General features: G+C 50.0%; 1 protein-coding gene across 1 annotated transcript in view; it reads left to right on the top strand.

The window, feature by feature from the left end:
• The first annotated feature begins 5,726 nt into the window (after positions 1-5,726).
• LOC112107420 (cysteine-rich protein 2) overlaps positions 5,727-26,004 on the top strand; it is a 63,204-nt gene continuing 42,926 nt past the window's right edge. The window contains exon 1 of the mRNA XM_026656195.1: positions 5,727-5,833. Within this exon, the coding sequence (XP_026511980.1) occupies positions 5,791-5,833 (43 nt within the window). The 5' untranslated portion in view covers positions 5,727-5,790. The remainder of the gene's footprint in view (positions 5,834-26,004) is intronic.

Here is a 26,004-nt window from a genome sequence, read left to right as displayed (position 1 = left end):
GAATTGTCCTTGAGTGGGTGCATTTACCGAGGGTCCTGCAGGGATCAATTCTTGGCCCTCCACTATTTAAGTTTTATCAATGACCTGGAAGAAAAAAGTTTGCAGATGACACACAAATTGGTGGAGTGGTAAATAATGAAGAAGACAGGTCACTGATTCAGAGTGATCTAGATCACTTGGTAAAATAGCTCCAAGCGAACAATAGGTGTTTTAATACTGCTAAATATAAACGTATACATCTAGGAACAACGAATGTAGGCCATACTTACAGGATGGGGGACTCTAGCCTTGGAAGCAGTGACTCTAAAAAAGATTTGGGTGTCTTGGTGGATAATCAGCTGAACATGAGCTCCCAGGGTGGCTTTGTGGCAAAAAAGAGCTAATGCGATCCTGGGACACATAAATGGGAATCTTGTGTAGGAGCAGAGAGGTTATTTTACCTCTGTATTTGGCACTGGTGCAACCATTGCTGGAATATTGTGTCCAATTCTGGTGCCCACAATTCAAGAAGGATGGTGATAAAATGGAGCGGGTTCAGAGAAGAGCCACAAGAATGATTAAAGGATTTGAAAAAAAGGCCTTACAGTGATAGCCTCAAAGAGCTCAATCTATTTAGTTTAACAAAGTGAAGGTTAATGGGTGGCTTGATCCCAGTCTGCAAGAACCTACATGGGGAACACATTTAATAATGGGCTCTTCAATCTAGCAGAGAAAGGTATAGCATGGGCCAATGGCTGGAAGTTGAAGCTAGACAAATTTAGACTAGAAATAAGGTGTACATTTTTAACAGTGAGCGTAATTAACCATTGGAACAACTTACCAAGGGTTGTGGTGGATTTTCCATCACTGACAATTTTTACATCGAGATTGGATGTTTTTCTGAAAGACCTGCTCTAGGAATTATTTGGGGGCAGGTCTCTGGCCTGTGCTATGCAGGAGGTCAGACTAGATGTCCACAATGGTCCCTTCTGGCCTTGGAATCTATTTTGACATGGATGGAATTTTTGTTTTCAGGGTTTTTTTGACTGAAAATGTTCACTGAATTAGACTCAAATTCACAAATAGTTTGGTGCCCTGAAAAATGCATTTATCTGAAAATTTACTATTTGCTAAAATAAATCAGCCAGCTGAACTGTTGGACTGAAATCCAGCATTCAGCCTAACCTGTCTCTCCCCTGCTGTCCCTTTTAATATCAGCAAGGAGCCATCTGCCCGATACCTTTGCTAAAAACCCTAGCCAGACCCTTCCGAACAAAGCACGTTTCTGTCAGATCTCCAGGATTTCATCTTGAGTCTTCTCTCTGTTTAATAAACAGCGGAAGGAATTTTGATGCTGTGGTTGCCATGGTAACCAAGCAAAATTGTGCTGCAAGTCCCTGGGCACTGCTAGCTGTTCGATGATCTGGCAAGAAATGAGGAATAATCCTTTTAATTTATTTTTGCAAGGCCTTGATGCTGCTCAGGCTTCTGTGGGCCCAGAAGGGGAAGAGGGCACATCTCTGTATCTCCCAGCTCTGTGCAGAGTCTGGACACACAGGAGTGAGGAGGGGCATAGGAGGCAGACCCTTCACCCTTGGAAACAAAGGATGGTGAAGCAGCTGTGTTCCCCAGATCTCCACGAGACATGGAGGCCTGGAGCGTCTGTGGGCTCGTACATCTCCTAACAGCCCCACATGGGATGTGACTGAGTACCCACAGTTCAGCAATGAGTGTGATAGAGTTTGCTACCCATCTGGGGTTCAAGAGATGCAGGAATTCCTCCCTTTCCTGGGTTTGTTGGCAGGAGTCAGGAGCAGGCAGGAAAGGGCCTGAAAGGCCATGGCAGGTGAAGCTCATTTGAGACCAGGCCCTGTTGCATCATACATCCCAGAGGATGGGGCTGTGCTGATTGTTGGAGAGAGCCGCTGGTTTGGTCACAGTGAGGAGGTGGCCTGGTTACTTTGGGGCAAGCTAACCCTATGACAACCAACACTTCTGAGCTTCACAGAATTCCATCAAAAAAATCAGTGACAACAGTGCTCTGAGCTCTTCCTGCGCATACTAAACCCACCTGCTTCAAAGTCAGGAAACGTCTCAATAAAGACATCATCAATCTGCCCTGTGAGAAACACACACTCATACTGCGGGCAGTTAAAAAACCCATATCATCACCAGGGCCGGCTCCAAGGTTTTTGCCGCCCTAAGCAGGAAAAAAAAAAAAAAGCCGCCATCGCGATTTGCGGCACTTCGGCGGCAGCTCTACCGCCGCTGCTTCATTCTTTGGCGGCAATTTGGCGGCAGGTCCTTTGCTCTGAGAGGGAGTGAGGGACCCGCCGCCGAAGAGCCGGACGTGCCGCCCCTCTCCGTTGGCCGCCCCAAGCACCTGCTTGCTGAGCTGGTGCCTGGAGCCACCCTGATCATCACAACCACCTTAACTAAATGTTAAATAAATCAGCTGGAAGCATCACCAGAATCCTAGGTTAAGGAGTGGCAGTCACTGGACAAGGAGAAAATGGCTCCTGTGGAGCACTATATCCTTCATTTTACACCTGACACCATTACTGAGCTAATCTAGCCTTGCAGGATGAGCAGCACCTTCAATATTCCCCCAAACTCCTAACAAATCGGCTAGTCAGTGTGACAGCACACCCATCAATGTGCTCAAGTTTCCACAGCCAATGCCTTACCCACTGCGATACCAGGCCTGGTGTCCAGGCTACTTAATCTTTGGGGTATTTTAAATTATCCTATATCTGGAAAATGTGGCTAATAATAATACATTGCATATACACAGTGCTTTTTCTCCCTTGTAGAGGTCAAAAAGGTGGGTGGAAGTAGCCCTATTTTTACAGGTAGCCTAAGTACAGAGGCGTTAAGCTGTTTGCATCAGAGGCACTGTGACCTGATGGCTCAGATGTGAGTCCATCACTTCCCAGTTCAGTGTTCTTTCCCCAATTCTGCCATAGGCTTCCTATGTAACCTTTGCAAATTGCTTAAATCCTCTAGGCCAGGGGTAGGCAACCTATGGCACGCGTGCTGAAGGCGGCATGCGAGCTGATTTTCAGTGGCACTCACACTGCCCAGGACCTGGCCACCGGTCCGGGGGGCTCTGCATTTTAATTTAATTTTAAATGAAGCTTCTTAAACATTTAAAAAACCTTATTTACTTTACATACAACAATAGTTTAATTATATATTATAGTCTTATAGAAAGAGACCTTCTAAAAATGTTAAAATGTATGAGTGGCACGCGAAACCTTAAATTAGTGTGAATAAATGAAGACTCGGCAAACCTTCTGAAAGGTTGTTGACCCCTGCTCTAGGCAGTCTGTATGACTGCCGCCTTGTCACCTACATCTGAGTAAAATGCTATCATTTGGACTGGGTACGACTGTGCTCGGGTAGAAATAACTGCATCAGGATCAACGTCGGGGACAATCAGGCCTTCTGTTACCCCCTCTGGAAAACAGAGCTGGGCATTTTCACCCAGATCCTCAAAGGTATTTAGGCACCAAACTCCCTTTGATTTCCGTTGGAGTTAGGAGCCTAACAATCTTTGAGGATCTGGACCTTTTCATCCTAGGCCAAAGGGGAACTGATGGGAAGGACCGACTCCAGCAGTTATGGGGTTTGCCTTGACCTTTGAAAAGGAGCAGGCTGACGACAAAGACATTATCCATCAATGCCACTTTTTGTGTCTCTCAGTTTCATTGTCAGAGAACCTGGTCTAGTTTTCAAAGAAGGACCGTTTCCAAAACCCTTTGCTATTCCTGCTGTTGAAAACTGCCTCTGGCCTGAGGCAGTGTTCAAACCTACCTGTCTCATATGGTGTGGTAGACCCTTTGTAAACACTACTGAATGGCACCATTTATTTATAAGCTTTTAATTTAGCAGGCATCCTTACTCAGACAAATCAATATGTTCAGAAAAACTTCCCTAGTGTAGGAATGCGTCTGTGAGTAACGCTTTCTACCATCTCTGGCTCAGAGCCTCAGTCCCATTCTGGCGGATGGAGACCTGGCCTCAGTTCTTCTTGCCTTTGTCACTTCTTGTCTGGATGACAGCAGTGTGATACAGCTGGTCACCAAGCCTTCAGCCCTTGAGACATTCCAACTAGTACAGAACGCTGCAGTGTGTCTCCTCAGCAACGCAGGCTCAGTAACCAACAGCACATCAACCCTGCTCTCCACTCCCTTCACTGGGTTCCCATATTTATCAAGTCAGGTTCAAGGTCTTGGTCCTTCAAGGAGCTCCATGGCCTGGACTCAAGGTATGTGAAAGGGCCTAAAGCCAGGGCTGAGAATTTCAGCCATGGACCTCCTCTGGCACAGTGGAACTCTCTAGCCCAAGGGGAAGGCTTGTCTGTGCAGGCGCCAAACCTTTCGTGGGGGCTGGTCCCAGACTGTGGAATGAATTCCCCCAGAAACTAAGGATCATCCCAAACCTCACCACCGTCAGCTCCAAGGGCAAGGTATGTTTCTTTGACATGCCGTCACTAATGGACACAGAGCCACGTGTGTGTGTATTAATTTTTTTTCTCCAAATCAAAACACTCCCCTGCACACCTTTCTCCCTGTGGGGCAAGGATGAGAGAACAAACTCATGACAGATGCTAGTCAGGTGCACTACAGGAAGGCACTCAGCTACTATAGTGCTGAGTATGGCATAAGAATGTATGTAGAACAGATCTGTTTTAGGCATTGGCTATTGCAGAACCCTTACAAGCAATATGTGCACAGACACGGAGCCTGATCCTGCTCTCCATGGGTATTCAACTCCCGTTTATGTGAATGGGAGCAGGAAAATCCCACCCTGTGTCTTGTCTCCTCCTCCTGGTTTGAAAATGGATGGTTAATTCCCCTTGGAATGTTCCATGTAGTTAGATCTCCTTCAGCTCTCATGCCCCGGCTCTACTGGGAGGAAAGAGGTTGCAATTAAGCAAACTGATCAATGAGATTTGTTGTAGGTAGTTTTGAGAACAATCCTGTTTCCTTTGATTTCGAAAAGAGGTATGGACCTAATCCTGCTCATCTCCCCTATCCCCATCCTCTTCTTTGCCCTTTCACTGCCACCTGCCACCCAGGGGTGGGAACCATCACCTCCGCAGCTGGCCAGGAGTGCTGTGCCCCCTGACTCACTGTCTGTGCCTTCCCATCACACATGCCTTTCTCCTGGACTTGGGCCTCTTACTTTGCCATCAGTTTTGTGTTTGTAACTCCCTGCAGCCTTTGGGGCTGGCGTGTCTACACATCCAGGGGCACTGGCCTTCCCTGTTCAGGTGGGGCCAGCGTGGCTGGGCTGGGGGGAAGGTGCGGAGTGGACACCTGGGGGCCCCTCTCCTGCTCTGCTCTGCCCAGGTATTTGGGACCGGACAGCCCCGGGCGGGGTGCAGTTCGCTCTGGGCCAGGGTCGAGGAACCCTGCGGCTCCCAGCCTCCAGCCCTGGCTCTGCGCTCGGCAGGGACTAGAGATGCGCAGCAGCAGGGTCAACTCCCTGCTCGTGCTGGGCCGGTGTCTCCAGCCGGCCCCAGCTCGGGGGGTGCAGACAGCGCAGCCCCATGTGATGGGCGGGCGCCTTGTGCAGCTGGGCGGGGGCCCTGGGCGGCGGGGGGCTGCTCCCTGCACCTGCTGGCGGGCCCGGCCCGCGCGTGGGTCTCAGCGGCGCCGCGCGGGGAGGAGTCGCCCCGAGCTCGGCAGCGCGGCCAATGGGCTGGCGGGCCGGGCTGTGGGCGGCGCGGCGCGGAGCTTGGGCCGGGCGGAGCTGAGAGACCCGCACACAGCAGCGCGTCTCGCCGGCTGCGCGACCCGCGGCATGGCAGCCAAGTGCCCCCGGTGCGCCAAGGCCGTCTACTTCGGTGAGTGCCTGGAGCCCTCCGCAGGGACCGGTGTCCCCCTCGCTCCCCGGTCTGGGGCATCCCCCCGGGCACGGACCGGTGTCCCCCTCGCTCCCCGGTCTGGGGCACTCCCGCCCGGGAATAGGGGCTACCCCCTTGCGCTCCCCAGCCTAGCCGCAGCTCTCCTCCCCACTCCCAGGAGGGACTAGTGCCTCCCTTTCACACACTCCCCGCAGCCTGAGAAAAGGGACTGCTACTCTCCCTCCATCCCGGGTGCAGCCCCAACCCGGCAGTAGGGTCTGCGACCCCCCCGTGCTGCCCACCTTGGGTGCTCCCTTGCCTTGCAACCCCTCTCCTCCCTTCCTGAGAGCTGAGCCCATACCCAGTCTGTGCGTTCTTCCCGGGGGCGGGGAGGGCAGCTGTTGTCTCCCCTCCCCACCCTGTGTGCACCCCTAGCTGAGAATAAGGGGGCTGAGCCCATCCCCGACCTGGGTGCACCCGCTTTCCAGTTTGCAGGCTCCCCCTTTCTGGGAGCAGAGGGCAGCTGAGCGTGTTATAACTGTTTTTTATACATACCGGGCCCTTGGTCTATGGCTCTCTGCTTGGATTTAACATGATGAGTAGAGGCTACAAGGATAGGGCGTGGCAGGGAAAGGGTTACAGCTAAACCTCTGCTGCTTTGGTTAGTTAGGGGGAAACACCTGCATTGTTTGTATTTGTAAAGTTGTGAGGGCTCCACCTGATCTCGTCCTCTGGTATTGGCTCCCTGGGAGAGTCCCTGTGTGCACTTGCTGGGACAGGGTGACTGGGATCTCTGCTGAGCGGTCTGATCCCCTGCCCAGATGGGTGTGTATGTCTGACCCAGGCGAAGAGGGGAGGGGCCAATCTCTCAAATGCTCCGTTCTGCAGCTGGGACCAGATTTTTCAAAACAGCTCAGTGTCCGTCGTGCACCCAGTGTGCTAAGATCATAGACTCAGAAAGGTAGGGCTGGAAGGGACCTTGAGAAGCCATCAAGTCCAGTCCCCTGGGCTGTACAGGGCCCAGACCTAGACCATCCCTGGCAGGTGTCTGTCCAACCTGTTCTTAAAAAACTGCAGTGACAGAGATTCTGCAACCTCCCTTTGAAGCCTATTCCAGAGCTTAACTACCATTATGGCTGGAAACTTTTTCCTAGTGTCTAACTTAAATCTCCCTTGCTGCAGATTTATCCCATTACTTCTTGTCCTGTCTTCAGAGGCCATGGAGAACAAATGATCCCTATCCTCTTTATAACAACTGTTAGCATATTTGAAGACTGTTATCAGGTCCCCCCCTCTGTCATCTTTTCTACAGACAACATGCCCAGGTTTTTTAACCTTTCCTCACAGGTCATATTTTCTAAACCTTTTCATCATTTTTGTTGCTCTTCTCTAGACTCCCTCCAGTTTATCCACATCTTTCTTAAAGTGTGGTGCCCAGAACTGGACACAATACTCCAACTGGGGCCTCGGCAGTGCCAAGTAGAGCAGGACAATTACCTCCTATGTCTTACATACAACACTTCTGTTAATACACCCCAGAATATTAGCCTTTTTTGCATCACATTGTTGATTCTGATTCAATTTGTGATCCACTATAAACCCCAGATCCTTTTCAGCAGTACCACTACCTAGCCAGTTATTCCCCATTTTGTTGTACATTTAGTTTTTCCTTCCTAAGTGATGTACTTTGTGCTTGTCTTTATTAAATTTCATCTTGATGAATTGAGACCAATTCTCCAATTTGTCAAAGCTGTTTTGAATTCTAATCCTGTCCTTCAAAGTGCTTGCAACCCCTCCCAGCTTGGTGTCCCCCACAAATCATATAAGCATACTCTCCACTCCATTATCCAAATCATTAATGAAAATATTGACTAGTACCAGGCCTAGGACTGACCCTTGTGGGACCACACTGGATTTACTCTCCTAGTTTGACAGCAACCCATTGATAACTACTCTTTGATTAGTCTTTCAACCAGTTTTGCACCAACCTTACAGTAATTTCATCTAGACCACATTTCTCTAGTTTGCTTATGAAAATGTCATGTGGCACTGTGTCAAAAGCCTTACTAAAATCAAGGTGTATCACATCTACTGCTTCTTCCCTATCCATTAGGCCCGTAACCCTGTCAAAGAAGGAAATTAGTTTGGTTTGGCATGATTTGTTTGTGACAAATCCATACTGGCTATTCCTTATAACCCTGTTATCCACTAGGTGCTTACAAATTTATTGTTTAATAACTTGTTTCGATATCTTTCCAGATAATGAAGTTAGGCTGAGTGGTCTATAATCATCTGCAAATCTCACCCTGATTGTGGGTGCTGAGTGGCTTTGATCTGACCAGTATTGCCAGGATGGTGGTGCCAGGAGACCCACCTGAGTTGGGACACATTGACTTTTCAGAGGATGGGCAAAGTTGTTTTTAGAAAGACAGGAGAACTTGGCAGTAGGGGAAGAATGGGAGGTAAAAGTCAGAAATGAGTTCCAGCAGCATCTAACGACAGCAAAGAGCTAGAATGCAAAGGTTAACTACATGTGTCCCCTCCCCCCAATTCTGCATGTTGAAGTACAGAGCATGTCTCATCCAAGCCATTTCCAAAGTCTCTGAACTGCTTTGTTCTCTTTTACTGTAAATATATGTAAAATACTCTACTTATGGTGCACTTTTCACTAATGGAGCTCACAGCACCTTACAAAGGTAGGTAAAGCAGTATGTTTCATTTTACATATGGGGAAACTCCGGCACAAAGAGACTTAATTATATTTTAAAAAGTGGCTTGTGAATTTGGGGATGTCCGTTCTTGGGGTGCCCAGCTTGAGGCACCTTGGACCCCATTCTCAGAAGCACCGAGTACCCACAGTTCCTGTTGATTGCAGTTGAAGAGCTGGCTGCTTTCCCCCCCCCCCCCCCCATCAGACCCAGGGCATCTCCAGTGGAGCATCCTGGTTTTAGTGACTTTCCCCAGCTTACAGAGCTGGTCGTGGCCAAGCTGGGACTAGAGCCCAGGTCTCCTGACTCCTTGCTGTGCCTTGCTGCCATTTGAAAACGTACCTCTTCCAATACCGCTTTTATTACGTGAAAAGTACATGGTCCAGAATGTGGCTTGGCACCAACTAGAACATAGCTTTGACTTGCTCCCTTCTCCAACCTGTCATGGTCTTAGAATCCTGGGAATTACTGCTGAAGATTAGGATCATTTTAAAGGCATGGGGAATTAATCTCCATTACCCAGATCACTTTCTGATTGAATTAATTAGCTTTGCATTCCGGCTTAGTTTTGGCTAGTGCTGCTTGCAGGTTATTCCCACCCTGGAGGATAGTTCCCATCTCCCTCCTATGATCTACTGCCATGTAGAGAAGTGTGTGACAGCTCAAGTATCCATCTTCCCCAGTCCTTGCTGCTCCTGGTTGTTTATTTTGGTAGAGAAATACCATGGGGTTATGATAGCATCTGAGCGTTCAAAGCCTTGGGAAGGGTTGTGCACTTTCATTCCGCTCCAGCCATCTCCAAGTAAACACTGAGAAATAGGAATTTGCTTTTTCTCCCCTTCTAAGTAAATCTTTTTGTGGGGGCGGGAATAACTCAGCCTGCTGGATTTCTTCCCTTGTGTGAATCTTTCCCTTTTAAGCTGAAAATACTGTGTCTGTTTTCCTGGAGGCCCCAGTCTGACGTTAGTTTCTTTCTCCCTGCTCTCTGGGTGACTCTGTTCTCCTGGAATCACTGGTTGCTGTTGGTAGTGGAGAAGACTGTCCTCTCCTGACCGCTCCAGGTGAAGTCAGGGAGATATTGTGCCCAAGCAGAAGTACTCATGGGAGTGAGCCAGAGGAACCATGACCTCACAGAGTTCACTTCCAGTCTTCCCCGTCTAGGGAGGGATCAGGTCAGCATTCCCAGGATTTGTGATGAGTGGAAACATCAGTCCTGTAGAAGCTCTGGGCTCTTTTACTTCCCCCGCCCTCTTGCCCCACGGTCTCAGGGAAGATGGGTTTATGCAGGTGCCATGCTGCCTCTGAGTGACCATCCACCCACAGCTATGTAAATGAGCTGCCTAGATGCACGGAGCAGGTGATAACCTAGAGAGAGAAGAGAGACACCCCACGCTCCCTACTTTGCAGCAACAGCATGCAGAAATCTGCTTGGATAGAAGCCATCTTTGCATGCCATGGGCTGTGGCTGCTCCCTGGCTCCTCCCAGCCCCAGCTCAGCCTCTGCTGCCTGACATCCCATGGAGACCTGGCTTTATTGGGGGGTCTGTGGGGTCCAAGGAAGGGGATGTAGGGGAGACTGTGCCACAGAGCCAGTGCTGGTTCTATGCCAGCCAAGGTGGTTTGTATTCAAGGGAGTGGCGAGAGCAATCAGAGTCAGAGCTGGTCCAAAATTTTCTGTTGAAACACTTTTTTGATGGAAAATGTTGCAAAAACGGTATGCTTTTGTTGAAATATCATGCATATAACCCCACCCCCAACCCAAATATCAAAACATGTTCATTTCTCTTGGTATGAAAAAAAATTGAACACTTTTTCTGCAAGTTGGAGAAATCACTTCCTGACCAGATCTAGTCCAAACGTATCAGGAAAGGGGCAGAAGAAGAGTTGTTTTCCTGCTTCTTGTTTCCAAAGCCAGTTTTTATTTTGAACTTCCACTGCAATTCACTAATAAATCACAAAACCTAGTGGGAAAGCAATAGTGGAATTATCTTCCACAGGTGGTGTGTGTGCATAAATTCTTTTATTGCCCCTTAAATTAGCGGAGACTGATTAATAAAGTCCTGCTTGTTTGGAAGTGTTACTTTCTTGTGATGAATGACCCTTGATTATAATTTTTTTAGATGACAGGAGTTGTGATTCTGAATCTCATGAAAATGTAATCAAATTCTTTTTCTCTTCCCTCTGCCCTAGCCCTGACTTTGTTGAGATGCTCATGTACTGAAATGGGCAGCTGTCCAGAAATAACGGTAATTTTATTTATGGAAAATTAACTTTCAGTCTTCCTGTTGCCTTTTACTCCATGGAAAAATCTGGCAGCCCCTTCCTCTGTAATGACTGGGATGTGGGTGTTTCCTGAATTACAGAATGAAGTTAAAGTGCAGGAAAACATAAAAATAGATTTTTTTGAAAAAGCACATTGTGGCATGGGACATTTTTCCCAGTAGCAGCTGGGCCATTTGGTTAGTCTACCTTTTTTTATTATGCAATTTGAAAGATCCAGTGAATACTTGTTGGGACTATTTACGTGAAAAAGTAACTGCTTGATGCTAATTCTCTGTAGCTGACTCCTAGAGCCCTAACTGCAAGTAGCCCATGTTTTGGTCTCTTTCACCAGGAAGAGTTGGTGGTCACAGCCAGCTTGAAGCAAAACAACTGAGTATTTCTTAAGCTACCAATACAAAAGAGAGGTCTCCAAGTGAGTTTTGCAGGGTCACTGCTTTTGTGACCTGTGCCTCGGGGAAAATTCTGAATTGCCCCTCTCTACCCGCCTTTGTTTTCAGACTGGTGAACTGCAGAGAGAGGACTGCAGCAGCTAGCATCTTGCTGCTTCCTGTATGCAATGTTTATCACAGAATTCTGAGCTGAATACAAAGTTAAAAAGACAAAATATGTAATAGATACATGCGATTTATTGTCCATCTGCTGGAACCCAGGCACGCAGATAACAAACAGGCTCTTTTTGTTTTTGATTGCATTGTTCTAAAGGACCTCATCTGGCGGAGTGTGTGTGAGCGCGCATGCAATTACAGAGTCGAGGAGCTTTGCTGCAAGCGGGTGGCTTTCTCTGTGCAGAGAATGGCATGGGCTGGCATGTACCCACAGGCATGAGGAGGAAGTGGCCAAATAGCCCCAGAATTTAGCATTTTTGTGCAACTGGCAGCAGCAGCGAGTGCTGAGGTATTGGGGGGGAAATATTGTATGTGTGGAATGAGGAGCTTGCTGTCTGGGGGCAGCAGTGAGAGAGGCTTTTAGCTTGGGATCATTTGATTGCCAGTATTGGCCAGCGTCTGAGGTTGGAGAGTGCTGCTGAGTTGTGGAGTGGGGGTTGTAAGGCTCATCCAGCTGTTATCTGGACAGACCAGCATCAGCCTCTGTAGCTCAGGCCAGCAGTAACCATCACCATAGCAGAGGAATGGAGGCAAGCTGCCTCTCACTCATACCCTGGGGGAGCAGCCCAAGCTCCCCACAGGGAACCCTTGGCAAACAACAGCCCAGCATCACTGGAAAGGGGAACAAGTGTTGGCAAGAGGTGAGCAGACCCCCTGAGTGCAGTGAAGGGGAATCTGAGCCAGCTGCAGCTGGGTCTGGGCTCTGTAAAGGGGCCTGTTGGCTGGTGTCTAAGTGCCCAGTGCCCATCGTTGCTACACCAGTCACCTGTGTATCAGCTTCCTCCTGCCACTGTATGTAGGAATACAATATCCTGACCAGTACTGCTTCCCTCTGTGCTTTGCAGAGCTCTGCGCAGGCTTGTTTGCTCTGGAGAAATTCAAGCTAGAACAGCAGAAGCAGCTCTGCAATTAATAAGTAACCACTGTCCTTGGAAATAGATGCTTGCTGTTTTCCAGTGCCCGTGGCCTGAAAATCTCCTGCCCAGGTCGGCTCTGCATGGCTGAATGTGAGGATTTTGTCTGTATGTGTATTATAGATTTTCTTAAAATATTGAGAAAACTCCAGCCTTCTCTTCAGCACAGTCTGCATGGCAGTGACCATATGGGTGACCTAAGCACAGCTGCTTTATTGCCAGAGATAATGCTGATGGCCTGGAAGCTGGCTCTTATATAATCTCCTGTTTTGATGTCTGAGAGGCTGCTCTCTGGGCGTGTCCATCTCAGGAGCCAGGGTTTCTAGCAAGTTGCTGCCTGGCTCCGGTATCAGAATACAAGCAGCTGATGGGGATTTAGCTGTGAAAGTCCTAGAGAGCAGGAAATGGCCCAAAGCTGCGGAGTGGGGTAACTAGCACAGTTGTAGTGTACTTGGACAAATACTGCAAATGACAGAAAATCGCATAGGCCTTCCTGCAGTAGCAGCTCATAACCTTCCTTCCTGCCTCTTCACTGGGGGTATGTCTGCTGCTTATTAGCAAACATTTCTATAGCATTAATGGCTAAGGGCCATACCAGGGTGTGCCCCACTGCGTTCAGTTCAATGGGGATGTAAATGCAAGCTCTGCTCCCAAAGAGCTTGTGGTCTGAAAGACAAGATGCCAGTTGCTAACTCTGTTTCAAAGATTCCAAGGCCCGAATGGACCACTGTAATCATCTAGTCTGACCTGTGTAACCCAGGCCAGAGAACTTCCCTGAAATGATTCCTAGAGCAGATCTGGACAGGCTAATTAACATGCCCGGTTAATTAACCACTTGTTCCTACCTGTGTTCCATCCCACAATTAGCATAGACACAGCCTTGCAGAAACCCCCGCAGGAGGTGAGAGCACCTAATATGCTGCTGTGTTTCATACTTGCAGTTCTCAGTGGCTCCCCTCCTCCTCTGCTGTTCATTGGGAGCCAGCTCATGGCTTCTCCTTGCAAAACAGCTGAGAGGCAGATTGGGTGTGCCTGGGACTGGCAGGAGACTCCCCTGCAAGCCAGCTAGTATCTGGCCTACCTAAGTTTTTCCATGCCGCTCATTAGGTCAGCAGGGAGTGAGTGGTGCTTCCATTTCTCACTGAACTGCTGTTTGACAGCAGGTGTGGCGAGAGCCTAGGTCCTGATCCGGGGAACGCTCCCATGTGCTGTGCAAGTGTTTTCAGGAACAGGAACTTAGTTTTTAGGTTGCAAGTGAGCAGTTAGAAGGGAGCTTCGTTTATTGATCACTGTCCTGGAAAGAGCATAGGGAAGGGGAGAGAAAATGGGAAAGGGGAAATAGAGAGAGGGAAAGGAAATTGAATGGAGGGGGAGGAAAAGTTAGAGGCACAACTGGAAAGAGGCAGATAAAGGGGGGAGAGAGAGAAACAAAAATAAAACAAAATAAATTTTCCATACAATTATTAAGAAAATGTTACAATAAAACACAAAGAATGAATAGCCTCCGTTACATCACACATAGGTCTGCCTTTACGTATGCAGGGTCAGATCTGTGCCCAGTACCCAATATATATTACCTCTGCTGCCTTTAGACTAAAAGCCATCCTGCTTTTACTGTACAGCACCATGCATGCTGAAGGTGCTATATAAGCAGTACTGAGGACAAGGGTTGGGAGACCTTGCTGAGAATGGGAGGTGGGTCCCAGATGCCCAGTGCGGGTCAGTAGAGAACCTGCTCTGGTTTTGCTTTCCCATCTAATATTAATGTTGGCTTTCTGCATGGCTTCCTTCCTGGTTTTGTGTGTGCCTGATGGGTCATACCAGCCAAGACCCAAAGGCAGCTGGGTCAGAATGGAGTTTTGTTGGCTTTCTACCAGGATGGGGCATTGGTCTAATGCTGAACTCCAGGGAGGCAGGTAGATTTAAAAAAAAAACAAAAAACTTTGGTCTGAAATGTCTTAAATCTTGTAAAATGCAGGAAATTACATTGGACAACCTACAGATGTCCCTGGGCATTCCCAGACATCGCTCCATACTGATCTCTTCTGTGCTTGTCTAACCCACGTAAGGAGAGGGGGTTCTTTGTCCCCCTTTAATGGCTGGTTCTTATACAAAGTTTGAGTCTACTAATGGACTTCGTCCTCCAGCAGTAAAGGCTTATAGCACTGAATGGCCTGGGTCCAAACGCCGCTGACAGGCCAAGTGGGTTTGGTTAAATTTGTCCTTATGGAATTGTGGATGGAGGGTTTTCAGGCTGTTGTGTCATCCACCCTGTTCACCCTCACCTTTCTATGCAGGCCTGAGAGGGGAAGATGCCTTTCTGGGCTGGGAAGCTATTGAATGAGTGGTGCAGGAGGGGAGGGGAAAATGTCTCTGACTTCCCTTCCTAGCAATCGAGCCCACATGGCATTTGACAACTGACTCTTTGGTTCAGTGGGCTTCCTTTTGATTAACTTTAGCATGGATAATTTTGAAGAGCAGGTGACATCCTGCACAAAAAGGAGAGTGCCTGCAATGCATTGTGGCATGGGTCCCTTCCTAGCCCTGGAAGGAAGGAGACCTCTTGTCTGCCTGGGCTCTCAGCAGGAAGCCTGGCTGCGCTGCAGTGGATGCTGTGTTGACAGGTGACTTTGTACCAGCAGGACCCGGGGTACAGTACTTCCACCCATCCATAGGATGGTGAAGGGTAATTGGCAGATCTGGTGTTCCCTGAGTGAATGTGTGGAGTTATCTGTGGGTAGCTTGAAGCTCTCCGGGACCCTGCAGTACAGGTTTGTAGGAATACATGAGTGGAGGGGCAGCCAGGATGTGCGGTTTTCAAGGCTCGGGTACATCGTGAAGCAAAAGGTCCAAGGCTGTGGAGGGCCTCCAGCAGATGAGGAGTACACGCAGTGTGTGACGCCGTGTGGACTCCATGTTTGTATTAACACTTTGGCTTGTGAATTTCCTGTGTCCCGTGTGGTGCCGGGCTCTCCTCGGCACAGGCCAGCTAGTCAGATTGTGCCTTCAGACCCCTCTCTGCTCCTGCTTCTTCCCTTATAAAATGGGTGTTGGTCCTTGTCTCCGGCAGCTATGGGGCATACTGGAAACCCGGTGCCTCTCCATGGGAAAGGGCAAGAATTAAGAGTGTTGAACTTCCTTCTGGGAGTTGGAAGGTGATGAGGAGATGAAGCACCTCTCAGCCTCACCGAACCAACGGGCTCCAGAAAGCAGGCCCCGGTCATGAGCAAATTGGGGCGGGTTTCAGAGAGAGCTTGGCCCTAGCCACAAGCATTATCAGTCTAGAGCCTTGTGTTCCCTGCCATGAAACGGGATGCTATGAAGATCAGTGCAGTTTATCCCAGGCCTGAGGAGAGCACAGGCCGAATTAGCCAATTAAAGACGTGCATGCTGGATTGCAGAGGGTCACTGACTGGACCGGCCTTGTTTCTTTTACTATGTTTGGTCACAAAATTTATGTAACTTTCTATGGACTCGTGTTGGCAGGCAGATGCTTCAGTGCTTTCTTTTTTAATAAAACAAACCATGGCAACAAGCCGTCGGCAGCAGCTATGATCCCATCCCTGTGGCCCCGCAGCGTGTCTGGTGCACAGAGAACATCAGCCAGAAGACTAAGTGATTGACTTTAGTTTGCAGCTTCGGCAGGCTTGTGGTGGAGAGGGCTTGACAATGGTAGTGATCCTATGGGCACTGCCTGGGCTCCGAATTGGAGAAAAGATTAAAAATGTGAATGGCAGTGGATGGATATACATCAGGGTGGGGACAGTCTAAATGATTCTGAGTGGGTGAGTTACAAATGCGTGTAACCCAGCTAGTCAGAATGATTTCCTTCTTCCATTACCTTTCAGGGCTGTGTGTTTTCCCTGCAAGTCTTGCTGCTGTTACAGGGAGCTGCTCTGTTTTTCCACTGTCGCGTATTAGAGGAAATCTCCTGGCTAGCAGAGCAGCACAGAGCCTCAGCTTCAGGCCCTAGTAGTTAGCAAGCATGTAGGTTCATCGCTCAGCTGTCCTTCTCCGCCATTTTTCAGGCTACCGGCATGACCTGTTATATTTAAAAGAAACTGATTAGTTTAAAAGTAACTGATGTTGCCAGACATTCAGACACTGAGCTGAAGGCAGGTACGCAGTGGGTGCAAAATGCTACTCAGTTGGAGTGGTAACTATTTACATTTGACATTCATCCCAGTGCAAAACGGTGCCAGGGCAATGGAAAATTGGGCCCCAGCTGCCTGAAGAAGCCACTGTCTCCTGGAGGGCTTGATTCACTTCTCACGGACATCTGTGGGAAGTTTTCCATGGACTCCCCGGATGTGGGATCGGGCCCCCACTGAAGCACGGACAACTGAAGATTCAGGTGGTTAAACAGAAGTGCAGGTTGATAATTTTGGCATCCGCTGCTTGTGGATTGCCACGGGCACGCAGGGGCGAAAGAAAATGCAGGCCTGTTATTTACCACGCTGCACGTGGCAATAGACTATATTGGTAAGGGATGCAAGGAGAGTATGGGTCACGATGCAAACTGCAGACACACACACACACACAACTAAAATTAATCAATTTAAAGTTTTATTGGGGATAATTACAAGGAGTAAGGGAGCAGCGTTTGATTAGCTAATAGAGTTAATGAAACTTAAAACACACAATGACTAAAATATCTACTAACAATATTTATAAACAAAGATGCAGCAATTAGTAATAACTGATACTTACAAATACAAACCAACGCATAACGACCGGCAAACGTAGAAACTCTGTTTGAAACACGTGAGCTGAGAGAGAGGCTTCGAGGTGATCAGGCTCGGTTACGGGTGTACACAGGATACACAGGATTCGTTTTTCTTTCTCCTCTCCCTGCCTGCACGTGGCAGGCAGCCCATAAAGTACCAACTAAGACATCATAGAAGTGTCATAGGGGACGGGGCCCAAAACCTATTTGTGTTCGTTTCTGATTGGCACAAGCAAAGTTTACACCAAGTAGGGGAGCAGGTGCCTCAAAGTCTGGCTTCGCCCCCAAAAGGTGAGGAAATGCATATTGCTTTAGAATGCGTGCAACACTGAATGACAAAAGAAGAGGCCAGGGCAATACCGGTATGGGCAAGTTTTACAGGATGCAGACAGGAACTCATCTCAACACTGCTGAGGCAGGAGGAACATGGCTGGCTTCTCTTTGAAGGGTGGGCTGTTGCCTGCAGGAAGGAAGCCCCTGAGTATTCAAGTGAGAGATTTAGGGTTTGTCCTGGTGAAGGGGAAAGAGAGATTTCTAGAGCATGTTAGCGACCACATTCTAACACATGAAGGTAGACAAGGCAAGCTGTACCCCCACACGTACTAGCTGGTGGAGGTGACCTGTGGGATGAGCCTGAGTTAGACATGAAGTTGTGTTAGAAGGTACTAGCAACATGATCTAAAATCCCACTCCTCTCATCCTAGTCCAGACACACTGCTAGAAAGGCCGGGTCACAGCCTGACTCTGAGCTCTCCGCCTTTGCCTGTCATTGTTTCCTCTGAACTAGTTTTGTGTATTTTTAAGCTTGGCTGATCTGGGTCCTGTCAGCAGCAAGAGGGGGAGAGTAGCTGTGCCTGGGGTCGGGATGTTCTTGTTTGGACACTCGCACAGATTATTAAATAAGCTGGAATGGGTCCTGACCTTGTGGGCAGAATGAGGAACCCTTCACCATTCCCCGAGTGCTGGGAAATACTCCATGAAACACAGAAAGTGCTGTGGACCGAATGCTAATGCTGCACTGCCAAGGCCCCGAGCATCAGGAAACGCCCAGAATGTAGCCCTCCCCCTTGTGTGTAGATGCTTAGATACAGGGTGCTGCGGCAGTTTAAAAGAATCACATCTCAGCGTGAATGTTTCTTGCCTGTATTGTGTTGGGGACCCTGAGATCACTGTCGCTGCAAGGGAGTAGGTGGGGAAAACATTTTCCTTTATTGTTTGCTCCTTTGTGTGATAGACAGCACTCTGTACACTCAGTTCTGCTGTTTCCCCTGTGTTGTGTTAGGCCCCGATCCTGAAAAGTGGTGCTGGCTTTGTATTGCAGAGAGTCCTATGATTGCCTCAGACAGACCTGTGGGTGACATGCAGTCTGCTTCTATGATCCGATCAGCGCAACTGCCCCACCCAAAGCCACTGCAAAGAAGACTAGAAATCTACAAAAGATTCTGCTCCCCTCAGTCCTCAGGAGTCCTTGGGAGGCCCTGCATGGGAGTGTGTTTGTGGATGCTCAGGAACTGGATGTCTGGGGGAGTTCCCCTCCAAGTCGGTGTCTGTGAACACAGTCCGCAGTACCAAACTAAAGCACCAGGCTCTGTGTCTCTGCTGCCTGGTGCAGCAGTCGGGGGAGTCTCCCATCAGGTTTTTATCAGGCGCATTCCTGGTGTGCTGCTGAGAGGCTCCCAGCTGTTTGAATGCCCCTTTCTCTTCACAGCTGGAGGGCAAAAGGAAATGGCCTCACTGGGAAAGGACTTTATTTTTCATACAGTTACAGTGACTGCTCCTTGTCTGGGCTGTACCCAGTGTTCTGGGGATGTTGGCTGGGTCCTGGGGGCTGGATTTGGCTCTGAAGAGCTTGATAGGGAGGCAGCACAGACATCAGTATGTCATGATGGAGGGCAGTTCATTGCATCACATGGTCTGCCCGAAAGCAAGAAGGCAGCGGACCTCTTGGGCTTAGACTTGACAGTGTGTGAGGTTGATTGGAAGGGTGTAAAGCTGGAGCTTCCTCTCCGAGGCTCAAAGCCTGGCACGGGCCTCCCGCCTGCAAATCACGCTGCAGATGGAAGATGCTCTACACCAGAGGAGCTAGCAGCAATTTGCCCCTGTAGTATCTGGAAGTGTTGGTAGCTGATGGAGTTTGTCCTAGTGTACATAGCTGAAACCTGCTGGGCTAGTTATTTGAACGGGAATGCTAGCATATGTGGGTGCAGTCGGAGAAGGCTGGTGCTGTATATCACTAGCCTTCAACATTAAATGGAGTATATTTTTGTATCGTGCAACACCTTTCATCCCAAAGAATCTCATAACACATCACAGAATTTACAGCACAGTAGCCATACCTATCAAGTGAATCCATTACTGAAATGCACCTACTTCTGGGATGGAGTGAGTCAAATGCTTTACAGCTCACAGCAGCGCTACACAACACATTAGAACAAGAAGTATCTAAGTTTCAGAACCAGTGTGATAGAATTTAATAAAGAGGGTATGACAGCCAAATGACAAATAGAGAAATTGCAGTGGGCAACTGCAACAGACTCCCCGGGACAGGAGGAAAATGGGTGAAGAATTCCCAGATGAGCTGGAAGAAGAGTGCACAATGTTAATTAAGGATTTAAGAGAATTGACAAGGGTAGCAAAAAAGAAGAATGCATTAATGCAGAGTGCTAGTGTTATTGGACAGGAAATAAAATGAAATCTAGCTAAAGCATCTGGGGCAAAATAATCTGGAAGACAGCTATTCAATAGGAGTGGGAAATCAGGAAAGCAATGATATAGAGACATTGGGGTAATAATGGAGTGTAAATCAGACAAGCAGCGTGGCTGCCAAAAAAGGCCAGAGCAATTTTAGGCTGCATAGCTAGATCCTGATCCCACTCACAGTGGTGTTCTGGTAGGCTGGGAGAACTGACTTGGAACCATTCCTGATTGATCCCCACGGAGGTGACCGTTCTCCTCTCCGTGGGTGAGACTGCACTGCGAGAATGCTTTGTGCAGGTCTTGGAGGGACTTCAGCAAGAGAGCAACAACAGTGACTCTAGGGCTGGAGGGATTGAATTACTGGTAAAGAACTAACTATGTATGTCTTGGCTGCACAAAGAAGTGGGAGACATAACAGCCAACAAATATGTGAAGGCTGGAGATGAGAAGGAGGGAGAAGAATTGTTTAGAAAAGTCCGAGGAGGTAGGAGTGAGAGTGTAATGCAGCTAAATGTCAGGAAAGATTTCCTAATTGAGGGTCTGTTAGGCCACTGAGCAATCTGAAAGCACGGGATGGAGGCCAATAGCGTAGTTCACCTAATACTGGAGCCCTGGAGGATATTCTGTAGGACAGCACCCCCTGTCCACAGGGGAGGGACAACTTGACGTAATAAGTCTCTTCCATCTCCCATTTCTATGGTTTCCGAAAGGAGATGGGGGAGGAAAGCCCAGCCATCCTGAGACACCAGAGGGTGGGTCAGGGAGACCTACAAATACGGGGAAGCCTTGAATTTCCCAACAAAGTATTGAAGAAGGCATGGGTCCATAGATCATGCTGGAGGCTCTGACCAATGGGACACAGGTATTGGCAGTGGATGAAAAATAGGGGCTTGTAATCTTGCATGTGCAGTGGCTTTGGCCTGGTCCGCACTAACCCCCCACTTCGAACTAAGATACACAACTTCAGCTACATGAATAACGTAGCTGAAGTCGAAGTACCTTAGTTCGAACTTACCGCGGGTCCAGACGCGGCAGGCAGGCTCCCCCGTCGACTCCGTGTACTCCTCTCGCGGAGCAGGAGTACCGGCGTCAACGGCGAGCACTTCCGGGATCGATTTATCGCGTCTAGACAAGACGCGATAAATCGATCCCAGAAGATCGATTGCTTACCGCCGGACCCGGAGGTAAGTATAGACGTACCCTTTGTTGGATGTTCTGCTGTGAATGGAAGTAGCAGATAAGGTTCTCAGCTGCTTGGTGTTTCTGTTGGCTTTGTTTTCAATGCAGCCTGTTACTGGGTCCCTTTTTCCACTATTATCTTCATCTCCTCTGGGCCTAGAACTCTTTGAATTATCACCAGACACACTTCAAAGGCTTCCCTCTCTTTCAGGGTTGTTGCTCATCATCGTCCTTATGTGCCGTGCAGATCTGACATCGCTTTCCCTTTCTACTGTTGAACACTGCTGTTTACGTCAGGAATAGAGAGGTGTGGGGCCAAGGTTACAGACAGAGTCCTTTACACTAAAGGAAGGAATCCCACAGCTCTGTCCAGTTCTGGCAATGGCTAATTTTTGTGTGGCCTTTGTTTTGGGTCTCACCTGTTGCTTCCCACATTTGAGCCATGGCAAGGTGACAGGCATGGGTTGGAGGATATTCTTTTTTAGTCTTCAGACTGGCTAGACAAAATGAATCCATTGAATCCCAGAGAGGTTGTGGAAGCTCCTTCACCCAGCTCACCTGTCTTGGATGATTTAGACACAACAAATCCTGCATCTTGATAGGTGGTTAGACTAGCTGACCCTTGCGGTCCCTTCTAACCCTCTGGTTCTATGATTGTAAGAAGACGGGTGCATACACTTAAGTCTCTTTTCCTTAGTGGGGCCCAACTCCAGCCTCCAATGGAAACCCTCTCAAGGTGACAGTCCCCTTCAGTATTTCACCAAGGGCGTTATTTAGCACAGAGTAGAGTCCAGTGGTGGAAATGCACAGAGGAAATCAAGCTTCCACGGACCCAGGTGAAGTTGGCTGCCTCTCTGTGGTGAAGCTGGGAGGACTAACTAATCCCTTCCACTTCCCATCCTGAGGAGCTGCATGCCCTGACACTACCCTCCTTTTCTGGCCCATCCGTTGTAGTCTCCTGCTCTTTTGCCTTATGAGAAGGGTGGCTGCCTGGCCTGAGGGTTGACAGGATAATGAAGAAACGAGTCTCTTCATCTCTTGGGGTGGGGCTCTTGGAACAATCACTCGGCAGACAGGTTTCCTTCACTAATATGAATTTCATCTGCTAATCCTGTAGTCTGCGTTTTTCCTCTTAGCAGTCCTCAGCCATCAATATCCCTGCATGGCACACTGCTTCCTGAAGTGCGGTCCATGATGGGTAACACTCTTCACTTAGTCACACCCGTCACTCCCCAGCTTGGACTCGAATTCAAGCCAACTACTTGCTGTGCCTTTGCATGACTTGCTTTTGAATAGCAGCTAGGAACCTGGCCCCATAAGGTAACTGACTTGTTGACTGCCTTGGTCATGGGAGTAAAGAGGGTGGGGTTTGACGCTGTGTGGGGGAGCCTGCCTGGAGAGGGAGAGAGCTTGTGTGAGGCGGTGATGGAGGCGGAAAGAGCCTTTGAAACCTTCTGTGGCATGGCAGAATTCCCTGGGGCCGGACCTCCGTTTTCCCCCCCTTCTCCCCCTCCCAATTTAAAACTGGTTGCCTTTGCCCAGTTCTTCAGAATTTCCCCATTTCTGGATTCCTGGCTGTGGCCTCAGTCCGTCGTTACTTTCTGTAGCTGGTCCTTGTGCCAGATGGCAGCTGAGCTGTGGGCCACAATAGCATTCCAAGGGGTGGGGCACAAAAGGCTGTGGGGGGAGGGCCAGGAAAGGACTGGCCAAGAGGCCCAGTCGAGTGGAGATCTGGGTGGGACCCTAGCACTTGCGAGGATGGTGAGGTGGTGGAGAGGGGACCTGGCCACATGCTGAAGGTGGAATCGTCCGTAGTGTGGACATGAGAGAAGTGGTGTGGCTGAACCAAACTATGGGAGACAAAACTGGAGAAAAGAAGGGGCTCTCAAGCCTTCTGCTAGGCTAACTGATGGGATCAGACTGGGTGCTGGCTGGAGCCAAGACAGGCCCATGTGTAGCATGAGTTTCTGAGTGTCTGGAAGAGGTCTGCGATGTTCTGCCAGGCAACTCCTGCTTCTCCTCACCATGGAGGGCTGTGGAGTGGAGCTGTCTGAGCACTTGTGCAGCACAGATGTGTGGGGCTTACTCCTAGCTGGGCTAGCATATGCCAGAGGGCGTTGGATGCAGCCGTTGGCTGGGATGGGGTGTGTGCATGCTGAAACGAAAGGCTTTCTCAGGAGCCCCAGGACGATACGTCCCCTGGTATGTCCGTGAGGGGGCGGATTGGATGGGCTCCCCATCTGTGAGACTATGAGAGCCCTGGTGAGCAAAGGCAGGGGAGTCGCATGAGCATCCGTGTGTGTGTATGTCCAGTCAGACAGTGCCTCCATGTTCCCTGCCAGCTGATCACAAGGAAACCCAGCTCCCCTGCTTGCAATCTGTGGGACTGCAGTGACAGACTGGCATAGTGCAGGGCAGTGGCTGAGGTTAGCCCTCCCCTCCCAGGCAAGGCCTGCTACCTCTTAGCGCCTCTGTGAAACCAGCTGGAAAATCGGATTAGCACCTGGAGCCTCGCAGGAAACTAGACACTGCCTCTTAGTTGAGTGTCCCTGGGATGCTGCATCGCCAGCCACTCTGCTTCCGAATGGCAGAGAACTGCGCTGTGCTGGCGGGTTCGATCCCCGTTCCTCCACGGTCCTTGTTCCTTGTGTGTTACTTGGGATGCTCTACTGCAGCCCCGCCATGCTGCATGCTGTGTGTGGCTGGGGACTGCTTGTGCTGTGTGCCCAGCGCCATGCTGTGCGCCCCAGGCCCTGCCCCAGATGCATGCCCCCATCCTTCAGCGAGGGGAGGACTGGTAGGGATGGACCAGACCGCGCTTGCATGGTGCTGTGAGTAAGCACCTGCCACCCGCTCCTCTTAGTGTAGCTTCAGACCCATTCTGTGTAGCTTTTCTGCTGTTTTCCCTGCTCTGTGTTCTGCTGGCTGGACAGCTACTCTGTCAATCACTGCTCACAGACCTGTGGCCTCGTAATGACATTGTTAGCTATGGGAGATGGTCTCTTCCCAGCCCAGTGCTGCAGAGGGATGCACTGAGAATGGCTGCAAACTGTGTGGGTTGCTCTATGAAATAGTTCCCATGATGGGCCTGGAGCCTCATGCCCGAGCTCAGGGGGAGCGTGTCTGACCCATACCAGCAGCTTCCCACAGCTGCAGCCAGGCACAGATGTGCTACTGTTTCTCAGCAGCAAGAAGATAGGGGCAGGCAGTGTCGGCAGGAGATGGCCTGGTTTTGGTTGTGTTTCTTGTCCCTCACTGGCTGACCTAGGCCTGCTCATTAGAGCAGGAGCCAATCCAAGCAGATCCTCCTTGCGTGATGCTCAGATGAGCAAGTAGCTCTTGGCCACACAGCTGTGCTCTCTTTGCCAGTGTCCAGGACAGAGGGGGACATAGGAAACACGCTCTGCATATGCAGCATTCCCACTTGGGCAGAAGGAGCCTCCCAGTGAAGAAGCTGGGAGAGGGACTTTACCCTGCTGCCCTGAGCATTGCAGCGTGGCCCAGAGGGGCTGTCGGCTTTTACGTGTTTTTTCTGAGCTGGTTTGCAGAAGGTTTTAGCAGCCGCTCCCATGTTTTTGCCCTGACTCTAGTCCACAGGCAGTGCTTGAAGCCGGGTTGTTGGAGTGGAGAGACACCTGGAAGAGGTGGGAGTGAAGCTTGCAGCAGATGAGGTGCTCTCAATGCAGCCACCACAAGCAGTACATTCAGGCAAAGTGCAGGACTGAGCAGTGCATGGATTGCCTCTGCTGTCATGGACACCGCCGGGAGGTGCCATGCCTGGGGCAGAGAGGGAAATGCAGTCTGATCTCCTGCGTGTGCTCACTGGGCCAGGCTGCTCCCTTGATCCCTGCTGGGTAGCACACGTGAGAGCCCCACTCCAGGAGTTCTAGGGAGCTCTTGAGAGCTGAGGCGCTGAGCAGCTCTTGTGCAGAGACTCCCCTGTCCTGGCCATAGGCACACTCCCAGAGAGCCTGATGCTCGCGCAGGCAGAGACTTGACAGTGCCCTCTGTGCATGGTGGACAATTAGGTGTAGCACGAACTGGGTGAGCCGAGAGACCAACGTGCTTGTGCTAAGACTCCGACTTGCTAGCTTGCTGGGAGGCATGCAGCTGCTTGTGCCCCTGCAGAGAGGCCCTCTGGGTGGTGTATACCCACAACTCTTAGTTTGAGGCTCGGAGAGGCTGGGAGGCACTAGCCCTTCTGGCTGATTTGTAGAGCAGTAGCAGTGTGGGTCTCTGAGGCTGGGGGAGGCAGGGTGGGCACCGTTTCCAGATAATTCCCTTTTGGACCAGAAACAGGCAGAGGCCCTATAGCTCCGGGAAACGCCAACCCCACCGGGGAGAGAGCTTGGGTGCCGGGTTGCAGTGTTCTTTCAGCTGCCTGTAAGCCCCATCTTTAATAAGATTAAAAGGGTTCTAAAGCTCTTGAGCCTGGCGTGTACCTGTTGGCATGAGTGGACTGCCACCGGCAGGGTCTTTGTCCCAGGGAGCGTCAGCTCGTGGCCGTTGTGCGAGCTGAACTCTCTCCATGTCCACTCAACGGGCTGGTGGCTGCCTCTGGGGTTTGCTTGCCCACCTGCCCAGCCTGCTGGCAACTGAGGTAGGGTAACTATACGTCCCTTTTTGGCCGTGTCCTGGCCATCCCAACTTTTTTGACAAAACTGGGCATTTTGCTCTTGCCAACTGATGATCAGTTGGCGAGAGCAAACAGGACAAATGCCCAATTTTGCCAAAATGTGGGGTGTGACCTCTGGTGGGGCGCGAGGAAGATGCGAGATGGGGGCGAGCAGCAACGCCAGCCCTGAGCTGGAGGAGAGGCTAGGGAGAGTGGCTTGGGCCAGCTGGCCCTGTACATGGGCAGGTGGCAGGGGTCTAGGATCAGGCCCGAATGGGTGGGGGGAGGGAGGCTGCCAGGGGGAGAGGGACCGTGGGCGGGCAGTAGCGGGCCTTGGGCTGGCCCCGTGTGCTGGGAAGGATGGGGACCTTGGGCTGGCCCCATGCAGGGAGAGCTAGGGAGAGGGGGGTCCCTGCGTGCAGGTGGGCAGCGGGGGGGGGGGGC

Source organism: Terrapene carolina, unplaced genomic scaffold (assembly GCF_002925995.2).
Source record: "Terrapene carolina triunguis isolate 2854851 unplaced genomic scaffold, T_m_triunguis-2.0 Scaffold212, whole genome shotgun sequence".
Classification (NCBI taxonomy): domain Eukaryota; kingdom Metazoa; phylum Chordata; order Testudines; family Emydidae; genus Terrapene; species Terrapene triunguis.
The sequence above is the reverse complement of the archived record's forward strand: the minus strand, read 5'-3'. Positions and strand labels throughout refer to the sequence as shown.